At 35.8% G+C, this 21,014-nt stretch overlaps 1 protein-coding gene across 1 annotated transcript in view; it reads right to left on the minus strand.

Annotated features, from left to right (window-relative positions):
• The window catches only part of ESRP1 (epithelial splicing regulatory protein 1), an 85,483-nt gene that overhangs the window by 53,815 nt on the left and 10,654 nt on the right, over positions 1-21,014 (minus strand). Inside the window, 2 exon segments of the mRNA XM_036738958.1 lie at positions 663-717; positions 854-952. Coding sequence (XP_036594853.1) covers positions 663-717; positions 854-952 — 154 coding nt within the window.

Here is a 21,014-nt window from a genome sequence, read left to right on the forward strand (position 1 = left end):
GGGACATACAGCAAAGGCATCTGGGGACATATAGCAAAGCAACTTCAGGCCTTCATTATTTACAGAGTAAGGGCAGAGAGTAATACAATGCAAGTCCAAATCAAATGCAACCTCCTCCATGAAATGATTGTTCCCTGATACTGTACTGATAAGGCCCCCCAAATAGTTTGTTTTGTACAACATAGTAATAACAAATGCTCTTATATAATATTGGCCATGCATATCTCTTCTTCTGCTGCTAGACTATAAGTTCCATCAGGGTAGGTACTGTTATTTAGATTCTGAATCTTTTCCAGCATCTAATAAAGCACCAATGTGCTCTACCCGCAAATAGGCAGTTAAGAAATGCTTACTGAATTCAGTTGCCACTACATATACTTGAGGACTATGTGGTGGTAGAAACAATGGGTTTATTTGTAGGAAAGTAAGTCTTCCCTTCTCCAAACCCCAAAGCACTATTAAGCTAGATTAAATGGAAAAAAACTAAAAAACCAGAAAGGAAGGAAGGAAAGAAGCAAAGAAGGAAGGAGGGAGAGAAGGAAGGAGGGAAGGAACAAGGGAAGGAAGGAAGGAGGGAAGGAACAAGGGAAGGAAAGAAGGAGGGAAGGAAGGAAAGAAGATTCAAGACAAAAGCCCAAGAACAGCATGACTTGGTTACTTACCAAGTTCCACTTTCAAATTTGTAATTCACTCTCTCTGGATCTGAAAACCTGTGATCTACAAAAGAGGTAAACACACACCATGATTTTTAACTAGAACAAAGGAGACAGAAGACAAGGGGCATAGGTAGGAGAAGTGGGGAACAAAGGGGAGTTAGCTTTTGGAGATCCACTTTTTCCAAAGCTGTGCTTACTGTATGGTTCTGAAATCATGGTTAGAATAACATTCCCCATATCTTCAACATCAGAGGCTCCATATCGGGAGGTTGAAACACCTTTCTCAAGATGTAAACCTGTAAATTAGAGTTAAGGTAACACTTTTTTTAAAAGTTCCTTAATTTGTTAATCACTAGGTCAGTCTTATATTTATCTCCATCTAAAGGATATGAAGCAAGAGGCTAGTTGGAAAGCACCTTAGACCAAGCAGCTAGCTCTGGAGAGGCTTGTCTGCCTAGTCTCACTTAGTTGTTATTTGTTGTTCAATTGTTTCAGTTATGTCCAGTTCTTCATGACCCCATTTGGGGTTTTCTTGGCAGATACTCAAATGGTTTGCCATTTCCCTCTCTAGCTTATTTTACAGATGAGAAAACTGAGGCAAACAGGGTTAAGTGACTTGCCCAGGGTCACATAACCAATGTCTGAGGGCAGATTTGAAATCAGGAAGATGAGTCTTCCTGACTCTAGGACTGGCTCTCTATCCATCGAGCCATCTAGCTACCCTTATTCATACATGTAGAACTATGTAAACCCAGAGCCTGACCTTTACTTTGTCTCTCAACTTTATTCCCAAGGATAAAAGAAAGCACCAATATTGACCTAAAGACAATATAAGGAATAATAAAAACGCCTTCTGTGGAGCAGAAGTGAGTTTAAACATTTCAAATCTGAGTATTACATCAGGGTAGCTCAGACACCCAAGGAGTCAAAAGTAAGACCACCAATGCAGAAGGAATCCTCTAACAGGGATTTAAAGTTAACGTGTTCACAAGCCTCCTAGAAGATAAGGTGCGTAGGAGTTGCAGTCAGCATCTGTACTAAAGTCACAAAGATCTGAGGTATTAAAAGTACTTGCAAAGCAAGGGTAAAGAAAGGATCATATCACCTTGGATAGTGCAAGTAAAATAGGAGCTGAATATTATTTAAGGTGGGGCTGAACATTAAGAAACTAAAACCAACATCAAAAAAACTCACACATCCAAATAAATGAATGCTTTCCCTTCAAAATAGCCTTGGGGGGGGGCATTACACTTTATTCCTGTTAGGCTATTTCTGTATTTCTTTAAGAATATTTTTGTGGAACTGCCTCCAGAAATCTAGGGCATATTCTTTTAAATACGCATAATACCATTCAATCTCCATCCTTTAAGGGTGTGTGTATATATATCTATAGATAGATAAATAGATGTGTGTGTATACGTATGTATATGTATTTACAGTAGCTTATAATTTTGTTTTCTTGTTCGCTCATGTCAAAATCTTCTCATAACCCCATGGCTACAGCATTCCCGGCCCTTCCAACCTTCACTCTATCTCTAAATCTATCCAAGTTCATGTTTGTTGTTTCCATGATACTATCAGTGTAACTCATCCTGTGCCATTCCCTTTTCCTTTTGCCTTCAATCTTTCCCAATCTCAGGGTCTTTTCTAATGAGTCCATTATGTGGCCAAAGTACCAGCAATGACTGGTGAATAAGATGCATAACCATTATTTTTGGCTGTCCAATCCTCTCCCCACTCCCTCGCCCCCAAAAGTAACTATCAGATAATGAGGTTTGTTTTCATGCGGCTGCTAAACTGGATCTGAACATAATCCAAAGCAGAGGAGGCAAACACACAGCCACAGCCTCATGCAGCCCATTTATTTCCCAGTGCAGTTGAACCAAATTAAAATGCAACTGAGAAATAATTAACAAAATTAATAAAAATAGATAATGTTTAATGTGTGGTTTTCTAAGCCAATATGCAGCCCACAGGGATCCTTATGTATGGTTCAATGGTCCCCATTTCTTTTTGAGTTTGACACCACTGATCCAGAGTTCTAAAACTGCCTGGCAATGGCAATAACATTATAGTATTAAAACACACACACAAACTTTCATGTGTGTGTCTGTGTGTGTGCATATAATTCTTATTAAATTTGAGGGTTTAAACACCCTAAGGGTGTCCTTTGGTGGTCCACACTTATTTCGATGTTTTGAATATGATGTTTGTTACAAAACCAGTCTCAATACATATCTGACTCACACAAGTACTAGTAATAACAACAGTTGGCATTTATATAGCACTGGTAGCATAGTGCTTTACATATATTATGTCATGTGATCCTCACATCAACCTTGTGAGATAAATATTATTATACCAGTTTTACAGAAGACAACACAGACATAGCAGTTGAGTTACCCAGGATCCATACTTTAAGGGTCAGTGGCATGATATGGACCCAAGTCTTCTTTGACAGATCATGCTCATAACTCTTTACAAAGTACTTTTTTTCATAAGCCACCTGTGAAGTAGGAAGTTCAGCCATTCTGCACATGAGTAAACTATGTTTCTGGAGAAGGCAATGGCCATCCACTCTCGTATCTTTGCCAAGAAAAACCCAAATGGGGTCACAAATAGTTAGTCGTAACAGGACCAAGTGAACAACAACAAATTACTTTTCAGAGAGGTTAATCAATTTGCTTAAAGTAACATGGCTAAGTGGAGAGTTGGGGCTCCAGCTTGTTTTTAGATCAATTGAACATGTCAGTCATGGTTACATGACAAATTTAGGACTTGTGGGTATACCCCAAACTTCTGTCCTGGGTTCATTGACTTCTTTCTCTATATTCTCTCACCTGATGACTTTATCAGGTCTCATGGATCTAATTATCCTCTCTATGTATATGACTTCCAGATCTATATACATCTCAAGTCTCTCTTCTGAGTTCCAATCTCGTATCATCAACTACTTAATGGAAATTTCAAGCTGTACATACCATACCATCTCAAATCTGACATGTTCAAAATCAGAACTCATTGTCTTTTCTCCAAAGCCCATCCCTCTGCCAAACTTTCCTATTTTTGTCCAGGTTCCCCTGAACCTTCCAGTCTCCCAAGTTCACATGCTCAGAGTTATCCTAAACCCCTTTCTTTCCTACAACCTTCACATTTAATCAGTTGCAATCAGTGTTTCTAATGCTATAATATTTCTTATAGCTATGCCCATCTCTCTACTTACAAAACTACCACCCTTGTTCAGGATCTTAACATCTACCACCTAGATTACTGCAATAGCCTAATCACTCTTCTGACACTAGTTTCTTCCAATTTCTCCTCTACAAATCTGCCTTTAGGAACATATTACCTTTAGGAACAAATACAAACACCTTTGGCACTGAAATTCATTTACAACCTGGTCCCAACCTACCCTTCCAGTCTTGTTATACATTGTTCTTCATATACACCATGGTCTAGCCAAAGTAGCTCTCACATAGCACTGAATCTCTGTGCCTCTGCACATACTGTCTCCTCATTTCTTTCTCTTAGGATCCTTAACTCCTTCAAAATACAGCTCATGCCCTACCTTGTAGATCAAACCTTCCCCCAATGCCTCCCAAGTGCAAAAGCCTCCTCTTTCAAAAATTACCCTATATTTCTATTGTCTCTCTCAAAAGAATATAAGCTCTTTGAGGTCAGGGACTGCTTCAGCTTTTGTCCTTGTATCTTCAGTTCCTAGAATACAGTAGTCACTTAATGCTTACTGATTTCCTTAACATTGCTTCATTAACTGTATTGACATATTGTCAGGAGAAAAAGGCAAGAAAGAGTCCAACACCACTGGAGTGAATCTAATATTAAAGTAAAAATAAGAAGCACTTTGGGATACAATCATCCTTCTGAGCAGAATGAATTAATTTTTAACATATTTCACATACCTAACTTGGTCAAAATTATTCCAATCATTCCATCCTTGTGAGATTCAGACTTTTCTTTATCACTAAAAAGAATCTTAATATTTTTCCAGGCATTGAGCAGATGGATGAATTTGGTATTTATTTCACAATTATGATCATCATCATTTCTTAAGTTTAAAACTCAACATCCAAAAAAAACGTAGCTAAATGTAGGCTAAAAGGAACACAGTTTACTCAAGTCTATTCAGGGGAAATATAATGATTCTCACAACATAAAAGACTTGTTAGTTCCCTATAATTATAACAATCACCTAAATAGAACTTTGCCTTTCACTTGACATTTATTACTCCTCTGGAAATTTGTGTTCTTCACCAGGATTTCCATTCAGGATGAAACTTGAGAATGGCAAAGTGTATTTTTTTTCGTAATTGTTTGTATAAAAATCCTACTCCCACATCTCACTCTGATGTGGAAGTGACAGGTGAGGTCAAGTAAAAAGCTCTTGCAACTTCTAACCAAACTGAAATCACTGTATGAAGGTCTAACAACCAACAGTTTGAACAGTCTCAGGACCAAAGTGTTTAAGTAGAGAGAGCCCAAGAATGTTGAACACTACTAGATGAGAACTTCTTTGGCCATAGTCACCAACAAATAGGACAAAATAAAAATAATCTTTATTCCTGCAACTGTCCCTTCTGATTTTGAGGGAGCAGAGGACTTTAAGAACTAATTTTTCAGAGGTTCTACAAACAAATTTGGGGGAGCTAGATGGTACAGCAGACAGAGTGCCTGGCCTGAGTTAGGAAGACTCATCCTCCTGAGTTCAAATCTTGCCTCAAACACTTACTAAATCTGTTACCCTGAGCAAGTCACTTAACTGTTTGCCTCAGTTTCCTCATTTGTAAAATAAGCTGGAGAAGGAAATGGCAAACCACTACAATATCTTTGCCAAGAAAACCCCAAATGGGGTCATGAACAATTAGACATGACTGAAAACAACTCAACAACAACAGCAGCAGATTGAACTGCGGATATTCAATATTCAATCTTTGTCCAGTGAGTTGACACACTTAACTAGAAGACGTGTACCACATCTATGTTGACATTCTTGCCATCACAGATTCTCTTTGGAGAAATGAATAAGGAAGTTGGCAGGCTTGGTTCACCATACAAGAACCACTTCATGGGGCAGCTGGTCATTTTGACATGCAAGGACTCATAATGAGGCTAATGATTATCATGAGGGTAAGTGAAGTTCATAAGTCATCATCTATAGCAGAAAATGAAGATGAAATTCTCAGAATATAACAAGATCCTCCAAACCAAGTCCTGGACACTTGGTGACTATACAATACAAAGATGTTAACTGAGGAGGAAGATGAAAAACATTTGGAGGGCTTAAGAAGCCTAAGAAGCTAAAGGTTTGTATATTTAGAGGTGCCACACCTATACATCATAAGTACTTTAAGAAGAGTAAGCAAGCAATAGATATAGAAAGCACCCCAAATTGTTAGGTCTATTGACTATTTTAAGACAGAAAACTAGTTAATAAGATGGCATTTCAGAACTAGAAGTCTGTATGTACTTGGATTAACAGTATACAATAAACGTTAAATTAAATAGCATAAAAGAAGACTGAAGATGACTAGATGGGATTGTATAAATTATAACAGTTTCAAGCTGACCTATTTTTAAAAATTACTGTCTCCCACCCCTACCCCAATCCAAACAGGGAAGATTTTTTTAATAAAGAATTTTACTTTATTACCATATGTTGGATAAGTTTAATCAATGTAACAGTTGACACAAGAATAAAAACAAAAGAAAAGAGTAACTTCCTTGGTAAGAACATAGTTAGAAGAGACATGGCCACGGAGGTTAACACCAAATTCAAGTACAAGTTCGGTTGCTAAAAACTTGACGTGAAAGTAATAGACACAAGCCATATTGCCTCACACAACAATGAAGAGCAAGGAAAGGATAAATGAGGTTGCTTAGAACTTAGTATTAGACTTAACTACACTAGATCATCCCAAGAATATTTGTAGAGGAAACTAGGAGAATATATATGTGAGAGGGAGTCAGTTTGCTGGTATTTCTTTATGTGCTGGGGGTTGATCTAAACAAAACTCTTAAGGGTCCCTTTCTAGTTCGAAATCTATGGTCCTATGATCTTGCCTCATTAATAATTACAGAGTTATTACCTTTTGAGTATACCCTCACTATGGACAATAAAAAGGAAATTTTACTTCACATCCCAAGTTGCGAGAAACAACTAGACCTAACCAAATACATGATAATTAAGTCTACATCAAAGATTACAATCTTAAAGGCATTCAGGGATTGATTTTCAAAATCTCAACTGAGGAAAGATAACAAAAGAATGGAAAGGATAATTAATATAACTTTTGCTTTTTTTAATAAAGGTAACTGAGGAGCCATATTCATATTTTTTCATTTACCTAAGAATGAGACTTATCCATCTCTATATCAAGATATAAGGTAGCAGATGGACACAAAAAATTTTGTATAAAGCAAGCCACATCTTCACAAACAAATGACAGAGAAAACCACAAGAAGAGTTGAAAGGTAATACTCACTAAGTATCAAACACAATCACAAAAGTGAAAATGACTATGCCTTAACTAGTGAAAAACAACTGGTTACCAATATGGCAGTCATTTTAGAATGAGCTGGGAATCAGGTCGCTAACTGCTTAGAGCCAAAGTCACAGATCCTGGCTCTGCCTTTTTTTTTTAATTAAAGCATGAGACAGTAAAATATAATGCAGCCTTAAAAATGCAGCTCCCCAAAATCAACACACATTTAACATATGTCAAAATAACTTTTACAAACCTAATGACAGAAGCAACCAAAGAAAAATACCACTCAGACTATTAACATTGAGAAAAGCACAAGAAAGGGAAAAATGTCCATATTCACTTAAGGTACTTGAAAACATCTTCAAGTGCATAACCTATATCAAATTGTTTACCACCTCAGAGACGGAAAAAGTGAGGGAAGGAGAAAATTTGGACTGCAATTATTTTTTAAATGAACATTAAGGGGTAGCTAGGTGGTGCAGTAGATAGAGCACCAAAGCTAGAATCAGGAGAGGCTGAGTTAAAATTTGGACTCAGATACTTGACACTTACTAGCTGTATGACCCTGGACAGGTCCCAATTGCCTTACAAAAAAAAATGTTAGAGATTGTCTTTACATATAATTTGGAAAAAATAAAATTATTATTAAAAAAAGAAAATATCATGAAGGATGTCCTTCTGGACAGAATTTTAACAAAAGGAGGATTCCCTATTGAGGAGGCTCCCTAAAGGATTTCATTTGCTGATAACATAGCACTTATTCTACGCAGTGCTTTTTAAACTGTGGGTTGTAATCCCATATGGGGTTGCATACCTGAATGTGGGGGTGGCGAAAAATTCGGCAACAGTAAAAGATTTCTTAATGACCAATGACCTAAAATTAATTCAAAACCAAATGCATAACGAATCCTCAGTGTCTCTAGCAGTGCTTGCCTTTGTTGCACTGTGCAATTTCACCACAGCCTTGGCTCTGAACACACAATATGTGCACTTTGTACTGCATATGCCATCATGCTACACAACACCAACAAACACTGCCAGAAACACTTTAGCTCAAATTCAAGACTATTGTATGTTATGAATTGCAGTGTTTTTACTGTACATACAAAATCGTTAAATGAATTTTGGCTTGGGATTAAGACAACTTCCAGCAATTTCTGAAATGGCCCTGAACATACTTCTGCCATTTTGTACTACCTATTTATGCAAAGAGGTTAACTCTGAAAAATGTTGAAGGTGCTCTACATCCTGCAGTATCAAATATTCCACTAAGATTTAATTCTTTATGTAAAAATAAACAAGCACATCCATCTCATTAGTATGCAAATTTGCTTTTGTTTTTAATAAATGGCAAAAGCATATGTACACCAAATAATTGTTTTAAAATAAATTTCTCTATGATTTATTACCAGTAAATGTTTGACTTGTATACTTATTTTATAAACCTACGTACCTGGGGTCGTATAAAAATTTCTTGGATGAAAAGGGGTCTCAAGTGGGAAAAAGTTTAAGAAACCCTGCTTTACAGGGCCTAAAACATTACAGAGACTCTAATGAAATCCATGGCCATTGGAAAGGTCAGTCTTGACATCAACACATGTTGTCCAACTTATGACATAAAGATAGGCAACTTATTGAATTTATCCATCAGCATATTAGGATAGAAATAAGCAAAGCCCAAAATTTAAAACAAAAAGCTCCACTGTGTCCTTTTTTCAATAATCTCCCTACTTGAAACCTCAAAAATTATCTCCATAATGCTTTAGTATCAACAGTGCTTATGACATACTGGGATGGGCATCCCAGACAGACAAGAAGCAGAACCCAAAATGAAAAGATCAAGCTCAAGTGAATTTGGGAAATTGTGCCCTCCTTTCAATGACCTCCCCATTGAAGAAAACTCCATACATATTCTCTCAGTAATGCTTCACTGCCATGAATCATGTCATACCACAATTTCAGAAGTACCAAAACAAGTAACTCAAAGTACAATGAAAAGATTCATAGTGGGTATAAGCAGGCTGTAGCATGTTACCAATATTCATTAAACCCACATGTGTGAAATTTGACAAAAAATATTAGTAAGGAAACGTATGACTAGAAAAGGTAATGGCCAGTGATGTAATGAAAATGAGGTATGACAGATGATAAGCCATAATATTGAACTGGCCCCCATGGAATAGTAAGAAGTAGAAAGTCTCCAGGTTGTTGTATATCTCTGTGGAAGATTTATAGAAAGACATGGACAAGAATTGCACAAGATGTGAAGGAATAGGACAATTAACTGCACTAGCGGGGGAAGTACTCAGATTTAGGACATCATGCATCTAAAGCATTTAAATTAGCACTTGCATATTTGTTGGATATGCCTAGATTGTATGTTGTGGTGCAAAATAATGTTCAAATTCAAATTGTAGTGCTGTTCCTTTGTGGGTGATCATTTCTCAATTTCTCTTCTCTAGTCCCTTTTACCTACCTATCACCTTTGACCCAAAATTATTAGAAGGAATTTAATGGCAGAAGAAAACTAAAGAAAACAAAGAAATGCCCCATTAATGTAGCTAACAAAGATTCTTGGAATACTATTTAGAAAATACCTCCCTAAAGTGGTCAACCCCCAGATGTCACTGCAAGATCTTCCTTCAACACTTTTCACATAATACTTTAACAACGAAAACTTTAAAGAAATCCACTGGAACCCACATTGGGAGGCAGAGGGGGAAAAACATCACTGCCACTCTGGTCTCCCTTTCAATATTGTAGCCAAACAAAAGAATGAAAGGAATAAAATAGAATGGGCACCCAAGAGAATGAGACACTAAGTTAGAAAGTGACAGAGAACTGAGCTAATGAGAATTAGACTTTTCTCTAAGAGTTAGTCTCAAATATTCTTAATGGATCTGGGAGCCTATCTAAGCTAATATCCTTTGCAAAGATACACACTACAATTTAGCTTTGCTTGTCTGTCTTGTACTATGTTTGTCCACATCATCCCTTAGGTCTTCCACAAGGTGCCTACCCAACATGCTGGGGACCTTTCTTGAGTTCTTTAGCTCGAGTACACCACTGAAGCACAGAAGTTGTTTATCTGCTCTCTTCTGTTTGACCAGACCAATTTTTTTCTACTTGTACATTTTTTTTTGATGACACACTTTTGTGTTATCAAAGAGCAATTCCTTATTGTAATGTGTGCAGCCTGTTAACATCCACCACGTGCTTTTGCATTTCTATTGCCCTTGGAGTGACCTATAATTTCAATTCTTCAGAGTCTATAGTATTCTACATTCCATGTCCATTTAATCTCTGCAAGAATAATGGCATTAAAAAGAAGAAAAAGGAAATCACATTTATGGCCAAAACGAAAAAAATATTTTCATTCAGCAAGGAAGAAAGGGAGATAGGGAGAGGGAGAAAGACCTTTGTTTCAGGAAGAAACTCAGGGCCAATAAAGACTATACAATTTCCCAAAAACAATTCAGCCTATACTCTGCTTGCTGTTTAAATCTGGGTGCAATTAACTTTATATATGTCAATTCAAAGCATACTGATATACAAATTCTATAGGTTGTCCTAGCAGTTGCATATTAGTCTGGAAAATAGGCATTCTTCATCTACTTGATTTTTCCTATGTAAATAATTAGGTCAAACTCTCAAGTGATTATGGATCTCATCCAGGAGGCCCTATGTGTTCCACTATTTTAATTCAATCATCACAATGTCATCTGCTAGCAGAAGTACAAAGAGGACCTTACAATCTATAGGGAATTCTTCTCTGATGTGTTTCTTCCATAACAGTAAACACTTACCACATGCATATTCCTATTTTATACCCAAATCTCCTCTACATTAATATCAAGCATTGAATGAGGTTTAGTTATTTCTCACAAAATCTTGTATGATTTTGACAAATAGGACATACCTCCTTGCTGGAGGAGAGCTTTTAAGGTCTTTTGCTACACTGAATCAAATGTTTTGGGTTTTTTTTTTTTTTGGTGAATCTTAGAACAAAAGGTAGGCCAGCCATGTAGTGAGAATTAGGGATAACAAATGGTAATCTGAAAGTTTCCTTGGTAACCACAAAATCTACTAAGATATAAGAGAAGGCTTTCAATATTTTGGGTAGACTCTTGATACAACCACACGGACCAGAATTACACAGGAGAAGATAGCATATATCGGTTGTGATCTGCACCAGTGGAAGGAAGCACTTATATCAGGCCTGCACAACCTGCAGCCCACCAAGGGATTTTGGGTGGCCTTCGAAAAATGTAGAGGAAATCATTCTCTGCATGGGCCACCCAAAATCTTTTGACATGCCTGTGGCCCACATGACCTACATGAATCATGGGTTCATTTAAATATGTCTCCTTAACCTCTTCAACTAGACTAAACACTTTCAGGATGAGGAATGTATTTCTTTTGCAGCATTAACACAATGCTTGGGCCACTGGAGCTAAAAACAATAACTTGTTGACATGAGTATAGATTCATAAATCAAAAGACTAGGGTAGAAGACCATGCTGGAGCACGTTTGAGCAAAACTTTCTGAATAGAGGAACTATGTATATAAAAACTAATAAAATAATTTATAGCTAAATTTTATGTCTCTAAATATAAAATTTACAAAACTATTCAATAAGGCACTTAAAACCAAAGTATTTCTTCACTGAATTTCAGGTTCCTTGTTACGAGATTTTCTTGACTTAGTATCTTAGTTCTATGCATCATGCCTCAACTAGTTTTCCTTTAAGCCACATACCAAGACCAAGAGTCTCAGGACACTGTATTATCTTTTTTTTTTTCTTTTAAGGCCAACTAATCTCACTTCGTTACTAGTACTAGATAACAGTCATTAGGGCACTGTTAATCACCTGCAAAAATAGAGGACTAAGAAAACAACTGTCAATAATTACTTCCTTCATCAATTTATAATTATGCATCTATTCTTATTGCAGCCTGATCTTGAATCAATCGAAGATGAGCCTCATGCCTCCTGATTTATGGTTAGTCATGCAAAACTTATTCATTTTGCCCTCAAGGCAAGTCACAAGAGAGAACTGGATTGGCAAGCTTCATAATTAAGAACCAGCATAAGGAAATGAGTAAGGAAGGGAAAGCAGAAACAGTGTCAAAGGAGTATTTCTTTCAATGCTAAAGAAAAAGGCTATTTTACAAATGTGGCACTTCAAGAATCTATCATTTTGTTGCCAGATTATAGCTTTTTTGACACTTAGAATATATGCTTCCAGAAATGCCACAGCTGGAAAGTTTGATCACCCTGCTCCAAGCTGGTTCTCTCCAAATCCAGTCAGACTGATCATCTAATACAGGGTAGGTCAATGGCATGGTCTCAGAGTCTAGCGTCACTGCGACAGCATAAGGTACAGGCAAAGGGTTTTAGTGGATATATACTAACACAAATCTTGGAAGTATGACTGAGGAATCTTTTCCAATCTGAAACATCTTGGTTTCTGTGACATCTTTTGTGGAAGTTTTGTTGGTGGTGGTGGTGGTAGTGGTGTTGCAGTTGTAATGTTAGAGTGTTTATTAGAGTATGCTAAGCAAATTAACTGAACATAAGGGAGGCATTTTAAATAGAGCTCTAGTAATTTAAAGATGAACATTCAGATTTGCCTACCCATTCAAAAGAAGAGTTTAATAGTTTTTTTATTTTATTGAAACACAAACATTTACTCTGTAAAACAAAGTACCAAAATGCTAAATGCATTCATAAACACTGACACCTCTAAATCAGCTTCCCAATTTTATAAATACATAAATAGGTATGTAAATATAATGTTAAGTAAACTTTAAGAGAAAAAATAAGGCAAGTCATCCTGAATATATTATCAGAAGATATATTTAGTATGTCTTAGCCTTACCCTAGCAATTAACAATTTGCAATTCCTTAATCTTGCTTTATTGTGTTTAGGAAATGTGCCATGCTCAGTTAAAGACACTAGCAAATACATTAATACAGAATAACTATCTCATCTTACTGAAAATGGACCAGCAAAATAAATAAGGATAAAAAAAGTAAGTTGGTCAAAGAATTTATTTTCCCAGATTCCTTTCTTTTTAGAGGAAGAGGAGAGGCAAATAAGTAATGGAATAAACTTAATTTGACACTAGGTCATAAATACAAGTCTCACGCTTCATCTATTTTTAAAAAGTGAGTTTGGACTCCAGCATGTCAATCTTTCCAATTTACCCAACCAGTCAATGTACAGTACTACATCCAGAGGTAGAGATGGCAATACCCCTCAAAGTACACATTTCTCTCTCCTACTCCTTCACTTTGCCTAGAAAGGTGTACGTATACCCAATAGGAACACTAAGGTCTACTGTATGTGGAGGCAGGTTTAGGCTTGCTGGAAGGAAAAGACTTCTTAGCTATTAGCACTAACCAAGAATGGAATGAGCTGCTTCAAAAGGAAGTATGTTCCCTCTCACTAGAAATCAAGTGAAACCTGGATGACCAGTTGGTAATTACCTTGTGGAGGAGATTCCTGGTCAGGCATGAATTTGATGAGGTTGCCTCAGCTTCTATTATTCATAACCTAATCACAAAAATCTCTAAGTTGGTGGAGACTTAAGAACATCTTGTTTGATCCTTGAGTCAGTCGACAAACATTTATTAAGCACCTCTTAATGTGCTTGATGTGCCCGGCCCTCTGCTATGTGATAGGGAAACAAAGAAAAGCAAAAGACAGTTTCTGCTCTCTCTCACAGTGTTATGGACTGTACATTACAGTAATTTCCTTTGAGGTGGAGGGAAGGAAAATATCTTGCCCAAAGACCTTCATAAGAAGCAGAGAAGGCATTTTAACCCAAGATTTCTGTCCCCTGTCTTCAGTCATCTTTCCATTAAAACATGGAAAAGAGAGGGGGTCAATGAGCTCTTAATGCAAAGAACTGAAACAGCAAATCACAGTGGAGAGGAAACTAAAGTCACTGAAGTAGTATATTGAGAAAAGAGGCATTCGAACCACTAGAAACAAAGAAGGGTCAGAGTGGCTCTCATAATAACAACATTTATGCCTTCTGTAACTCTAGCCTTCTGTGTGGGAGCTGAGAAAGAACTAGAGTCTAAGAAGCCCCTCAAAATATTTAGAGCAGCTTTTTTAAAAAATAGAGGCAAAGAACTAAAAACCATCCACAGGAGAATGGTGGCACAAAGCATGGTATATAAATACTATTAGTCTGTGAGAAATAACAAAAAAGAAGATTTTAGAGAAATGAATTGATGCCAAGTAAAATGAATAGAACCAGAACACTTTACATAATAATAGTAACATTGCAAAAACAACTTTGAAACAATGAACAATTCTGATAAATGTGGTGATCAACCAGGAATCCAGAAGACTTCGAATGAGCCACACTACCTACCTCCTGACAGAGAGGTAATAACACTCAGAGACATGCATTTTTACACATTGCTGATGTGGAGATTTGTTTTCCTTGATTATGCATATTAGTTCCCTCCCACCCCCCACCACTTAATAATATTTTATTTTTTCCAATTACATGTAAAGATAGTTTTCAGCACTCATTTTTATAAGATTTTGAGTTCCAATTTTTTTTCTCCCTCCCCAAGACAAGCAATCTGATATAGACTATGCATGTACAATCATATTAAGCATATTTCCACATTAGTCATGTTGTAAAAGAAGAATCAGAACAAAAGGGAAAAACAACAAGAAAGAAAAAAAATTTAAATAGAGAAAATAGTATGCTTTGATTTGTTATGTATATTTGTTAAAAGGGTATTGGGGGTTTTTTCCAGTGGAAGTGGAGACAGAAAATAAATTTCTATTTATTGGAAAAATAAAATGAAAGAGAAAAGTGAACTAAGGAAGTCCCCTTCTAGAAAGATTTTATTTTATGCTCAAATTCTTCAGTTCAAAATAGTTCTAATTTTAAAGAACAAAACTTTAACAAAGTATTCTGATGAATTTTTTTTTAGCTCTCAACAAGTTTAAAAATATGCAATCATCTTTTATCTAAATTGTACTGTTATGGAAATGCTTGTTTTATTCCATAAATTAAAAAGAAAATAAATAAAAATAAAAATTATACATTTAAAATGCCCTCTCCCCCAAATCACAATGAAGTTCAAACACATGTTATTGAGAACAAATCCAAATATTCTGACTGCTGATTTAAGACATGAGTAACAACAAGTACGAGAGGGTTCAGATTCTCTCATTTGGCTCACATTAATGGATACTAAAATAATTTCTTCTCTAGCCGACGAGTTCAATGACCACATTCAACTCAATTACATGATTTGATGTTTCAATATTACACACACACACATACATCATAAAGATAGATATCAATATGATTCTCTATCCCATCCCGTGCTTTAGAAGCCATACCTTTAATTGTCAAAGGATATAACAAAGAGCTCTCAAAAGAAAAAAAGGAAAGCTACTCACAAATATGAAAAATCACTAAGAATGACAGTTGGAGCTGTGGGAGAAAAAAGTCGACCAAGGCACTGTCAGGAGAGGTGTGAAGCAATCCCATCATTCTGGAAAAACAATTTGGAACTAAGTCCAAAGCTTAGTCAATCAACTGTACATACCCTTTGAGTCAGTGATATCACCAGTAGGTATATCCTCCAAGAAGATCAAAGAGGGAAAGCACTTATAATTACAAAAATATTTATAGCAGTAATTTTGTTGCAGCAAGGAACTAGAAACAAAGTGAGTATTCTTTAATTGGTGAGTGGATGGACAAACTATGTTTTAGAAGCCATGCTTTTTAAAGTAACTTCTACCAATTCCTCGAGTTATCCTCTTCAATGTATCATATTAATATAATTGTATTAATTAATTCAGTTTGAGTGACATAAGACCTCATTTAATATGGAAGGCTAGAGGAGAGTATAGAAGATGGCATAGTTGCACATCCCCTCATCTTCTTCACACAACCCTTCCCTAACATCAGAATGCATCGCATTCTAGTGCATGACTAGACTGATGGGAAAGATAGCAGATTAACCTGGCAGACTAGAAACTAAACAGAAAAACATGGCCCCCTCCAGTCACACACAAGTTGGAAGAATAAGCTTTAAGAAACCCAGATGCTACTGTCTACCTTCCCAACGTAAGACACATTTAATTTCTCAAGGTGCTTTCACATCTATTGCCTCATTGTACACACATCAACAACCCTGTAGAATGGGTTGTTCAGGCACTATTACCTCCCTTTAATTGGGAAACAAGCTTTGTCCCAAAGAAAAATTAGAAGAATACACCTTCCTTTCTTTATTGCCAAGGGAGGTTGGAGGGCAGAACTAAAAATGAGGAATGTAGTTGCCTATACTGTTCCATGTGGTTGATATATTAGTTTTACTAAACTGTTTTTCCCCCTCTTTCTTTTTAAATCTTTTGAGAGGTAGATTTCTGGATAAAGAAAGAGGGGAAAATATATTGAAAAATGAATGTGACATAAAAACAAAGTATCAAAAATAAATAATTTTTAAAAAAATAAGTAAACACAGCTGTTAATCATCACCAGTCATTTCTTGTGCAGAAAGCTCTGGGCTAGGCTCACTGGGAAATTCAAAGCTTGTATAAAATGATATCCTTCTCTCATATGACTCTTTTAGGAGTTTGAGACAAATGCAAAGAGATGAAGTGTCTCTATGCCTAAAGTCACATCTGCCTAGCAACAGAATTTTTAAAGGCTCTTTCAAGAGAAAGAGGTCATGAGAATCCTGGTTTCCTGGCTCTGAGTCTCACACCTAGTACACTAAAATGCCCTGGTGGACAAGAACTAAGGGCAAAAAACAACTGCTGCACCTCCTAATGAAAGTGTGTGTAAATCCCAAGGGAAAGTAGAGTTTCCACCCCCTCCCCCCCAACAAATGACTGACTTGTCTTATTAAGCGTATTACATGGGGGTATTCTGCAGTAAAATTCTTTCTATTAAGAGTATCAGTCCTTAATTGGGAAAGCAAGTGGGGCTCTGCAAACCTTTACAAATGGTATAATGGAAATCACTTATAACAAAATAAAATACATGCATAAGATCTATACTTTTAGCCACATTTGAACGCACAATCTATGGAAAATCTACGGTGAATTTTTCAAAGTCAGGCTGGATTTCTTGTTAGTTTAGGGGAAGCACAGTTAATATTAGCTAAATAAGACAAAAATTAGGAAGACATCTACTATCCATATTGGGTAGTGATATGATGATAGGGATTAGATCTATGATTTCATAAGTACAACTCCTGGGAGAAGAAATTCCCTCTACCCGTGCAGGTTAACATCCCTATCAGTTCCACTAATGAACTAAACAAGAGTGTGTGCTCATCCACTGGAGAATGGCTGAACAAATGGAGGCAAATGAAAATAAACACTGTAAGAAATAATGAATTCAGAGAAATTGGGAAGATGCATATGAAATGATAGAGCAAGGCAAGAAGAAACTGAGAACAATTTACATAATGACTACAATAATAAAAAAGAAAACAATAGAAGACTTGAGAATTCTGATTTGTCTCATGGCCAAGAGAGACTTCAGGGGACTAAATGTGAAGCCTGCCTCTTGATAGAAACAGGAAATCATCTCTAAGTGTAGAATGAAGCATACATTTTTGGACACAGACATTGTGATTTGTTTTGCTTGACTCTACTTGTTACAGGAAAGGGCTTCTATTGTGGGAGTGGGGGGTGGAGGAAGGGAGAACATCAATAAAACATTCTGAAGAAGGAAAAATAAAATGTCTCCTACCCTAATTCATCAGAAAAACTCCATATATTCCAAAGCCATATTATTTTCACCTACTCAGCTTATTAGCCCACCTCTGCTTTATTAAATGTACTAATGAATATCTAAAGCTGTTTACTTTTTAATCGTATTGATCCCTTTTTATGTCATTCACTTCTGAATGTATCCCTTCCTTACTTTCCCTACCCAGAAAGAGGTTGCTTATAAAACATTTTAAAAGAAAAACAATCACTTCAGTAAAGTAAAATAATGCATTCAAATCTGATAGCACATGTGATATTCCATATCCATAGCCCATCACCTCTGCTGTGAAGGTAGAGGTACTTTTCTTAACACTTTTCCATGCCCAAGATTCATCATTATAATTACTGAACTCTTTCACTTTTTCTTTCCATTGATACTGGTCTCTCTCCGCCCCACACACACATTATTCTTCATTTCACTCTGTATCAGTTCAAATAAATCTTTTTTGTAAATTTTTAAATTTTAAACTTTAAAACAAAATGAGAAGAGAAAAAAAAAACATTGTTGTGTACACAACAGACTATAAAAGAGGATTCAATATAAAACAATAAATTTCCATTTCAAGACAACTTATATAATAAATACTACACATTATTTTCAAAGATGCCTAGCTTTTCTTTGCTTCTTTGTTGCTTTTCTTTTGCTGTCTGTTGTGCACTTTTTACTCTATGTTTCTGCCTCCCCCTGGAAGGCTACAATTAAGCATATATATAAATATATATATATATATATATATATATGTATATATATATATATATAGACACACACACACACACGCATATACATAGATATCTATAAATATGCACACACATATACTCAAACACATATATATAAGACTGTATTATGCTAATTTCCACCTGTTATCTGTTTCTCTGAAGGTCGATAGTGTCTTCCTTCATAAATCCAAGTATTTCCATGTTTTTTTAAATCAACCAGTTCACTATGTCCTACACCACAGCAATATTCCAACTCGATCACATCCTGAGAGTTTCTATGAATTCTCCCCCCTCCCCAATCTTCTGCATTCCTTCTATTCTTGGCTGCATAGGTTTTATTTATACAAGAAAAATTTAATTCAAAATAATTGAAATTATCTTTTTTTAAACTTCAACAATGTTCTCACCTTTTAATATAGTTGAAGGCCTGATACTGCTGAATCTACTTCCTTTCCATCTTTTTTCCCTAGTTTCTTTGAAGTTCCTGAACTTTTGTTCTTTCAAATGAACTTTGTTATTATTTTTTTCTGACTCAGTAAAATAATTTTTTAGTAATTTATTTTTTTCTTTTTTCCTTCTTTTTTAGTAATTTAATTGGTATGACATTGAAATAGGTAAAATTGTCATTTAAAAAATTATATTGCCTTTACCTACCCATGAACAATAAATATTACTTCAATTATTTAGATCTGAGCTTATTTGTATAACAAGTGTATTATGTTTATGTTCATATAGTTCCTGTGTCTGTTTTGGCAGGTATACGCTTGGGTATTTTATACTGTCTAGGTATTTTAAATGGTCTAACATAATATTGAATAATATTGCTGACACATAGTGTAGTTTTTCTATTTTTCACTTTTAATCAATTCTATTTCAACTTTAACTTTATCTGAGATCATTACTATCATTGCTTTTTTTACATACTAAATTCTACTCCTCTCCTTTTGTCTTTGTGTGTATCACTCATTTTTTTATACTGTTTCCTGAAAGCAAAATATTGTTGAATTCGAATTTTTAATCTACTATCCATTCCACTTTATAAGTAAATCTATCCTCTACACATTCTGTCTTCCTCTTTTCTATTTTTCCTCGCTGTCTTTCTTGCTCTATTTTACCCTCACTCCTCTGCTTTACTTCTACCTTTCCCTCCTAGTCCTTAATCTACCCACCCCCTAAGAGTCCCTCCCTTATCCTCTTCCCTAACCCTATCCCCTTGCCTCCTTATTTCTTTCTGAATTTAGAAGACTTTTATATCCTCCTAGATACATATGTTGTTTCCTCTTTAACCCATTCCCCGTGAGAGTAAGGTTTCAGCTCTACTTGCCCTCCTCCCACTAGCTTCTTCTGTATCAATTTTGGTTCATATAAATCTTTCTGTATGACTGATTTCTTCACATTCAAATTTTGGCACAATAACATCTCCATTACATTTATGTACCACAGATCATTTAACTGTTCCCCAATTAACAAACTGCTTAGCTTTTTTACTTTTTGACTATGACAAAAAGAACTACTATAAATATTTTGGTCTATGTGGGAACTGTCTTTGACACTGTTGGGTTATGAGTCTAAGCACTGAAATCTCTAGGGAAAAGAAGATGGACATTTTAGACACCATCTTAGCATAATACCAGTCTGCCTTCCAGAATCATTAGACCAATTCACAACTCCATTTAGATTGTACTAGGATACCTGTCTTCCCTCAGCCCCTCTGAAAATGACCATTTCTATCTTTTGTCTTCTTTGACAATTTTGCTGATGTTAAAGTAAAACCTTAGTTATTTTAATTAGCATTTATCTTATTAGTACTTTTAGGGGGTAGAGACTGTCACTGTTTAGCATTATATCCCCAATATACATCATAGGGTCTGTCACAAGCTTGACCATAAATATTTAGGAATTGATTTGAAGCAATCTTTCATATAACTGTTAATAGTTCTTGATCCTTCTTTTGAGAACCTTATTTAAATCCTTTGAAGACTTACCCATTGGGTAAGTCTTAGAAATTTGTGTTACTTCTCTTTATAAGCTCAGGTGTTGGATTTTTATCAATGTGTTTGATGCAAAGATTTTTCTCCTTAACAGTCTCTTAGGCTAACTTATTTGTTCATGATACTAAGTATGTAAACTTTTATTTCTGAATTAAGATGATTCAAAGGCAGAAAACAAGAGAACTGAAAACAGCTGAAGTCCTGGTTAAACAGCAAATAATCAGAACCCGGACAATGGGGCTATCAACACATTAAAAACAACTACTAAAATGGCTTTGTATTGGCTTCCAAAGATACTCGCTATTTTATAGAACTTTTTAAAAGAAAAAAAAAATCACACCAAAAGGGCACATCTGCGTAATAAACCAATAAAATGTT

This window comes from Trichosurus vulpecula, chromosome 1 (genome assembly GCF_011100635.1).
Source record: "Trichosurus vulpecula isolate mTriVul1 chromosome 1, mTriVul1.pri, whole genome shotgun sequence".
Taxonomy (NCBI): Eukaryota; Metazoa; Chordata; class Mammalia; order Diprotodontia; family Phalangeridae; genus Trichosurus; species Trichosurus vulpecula.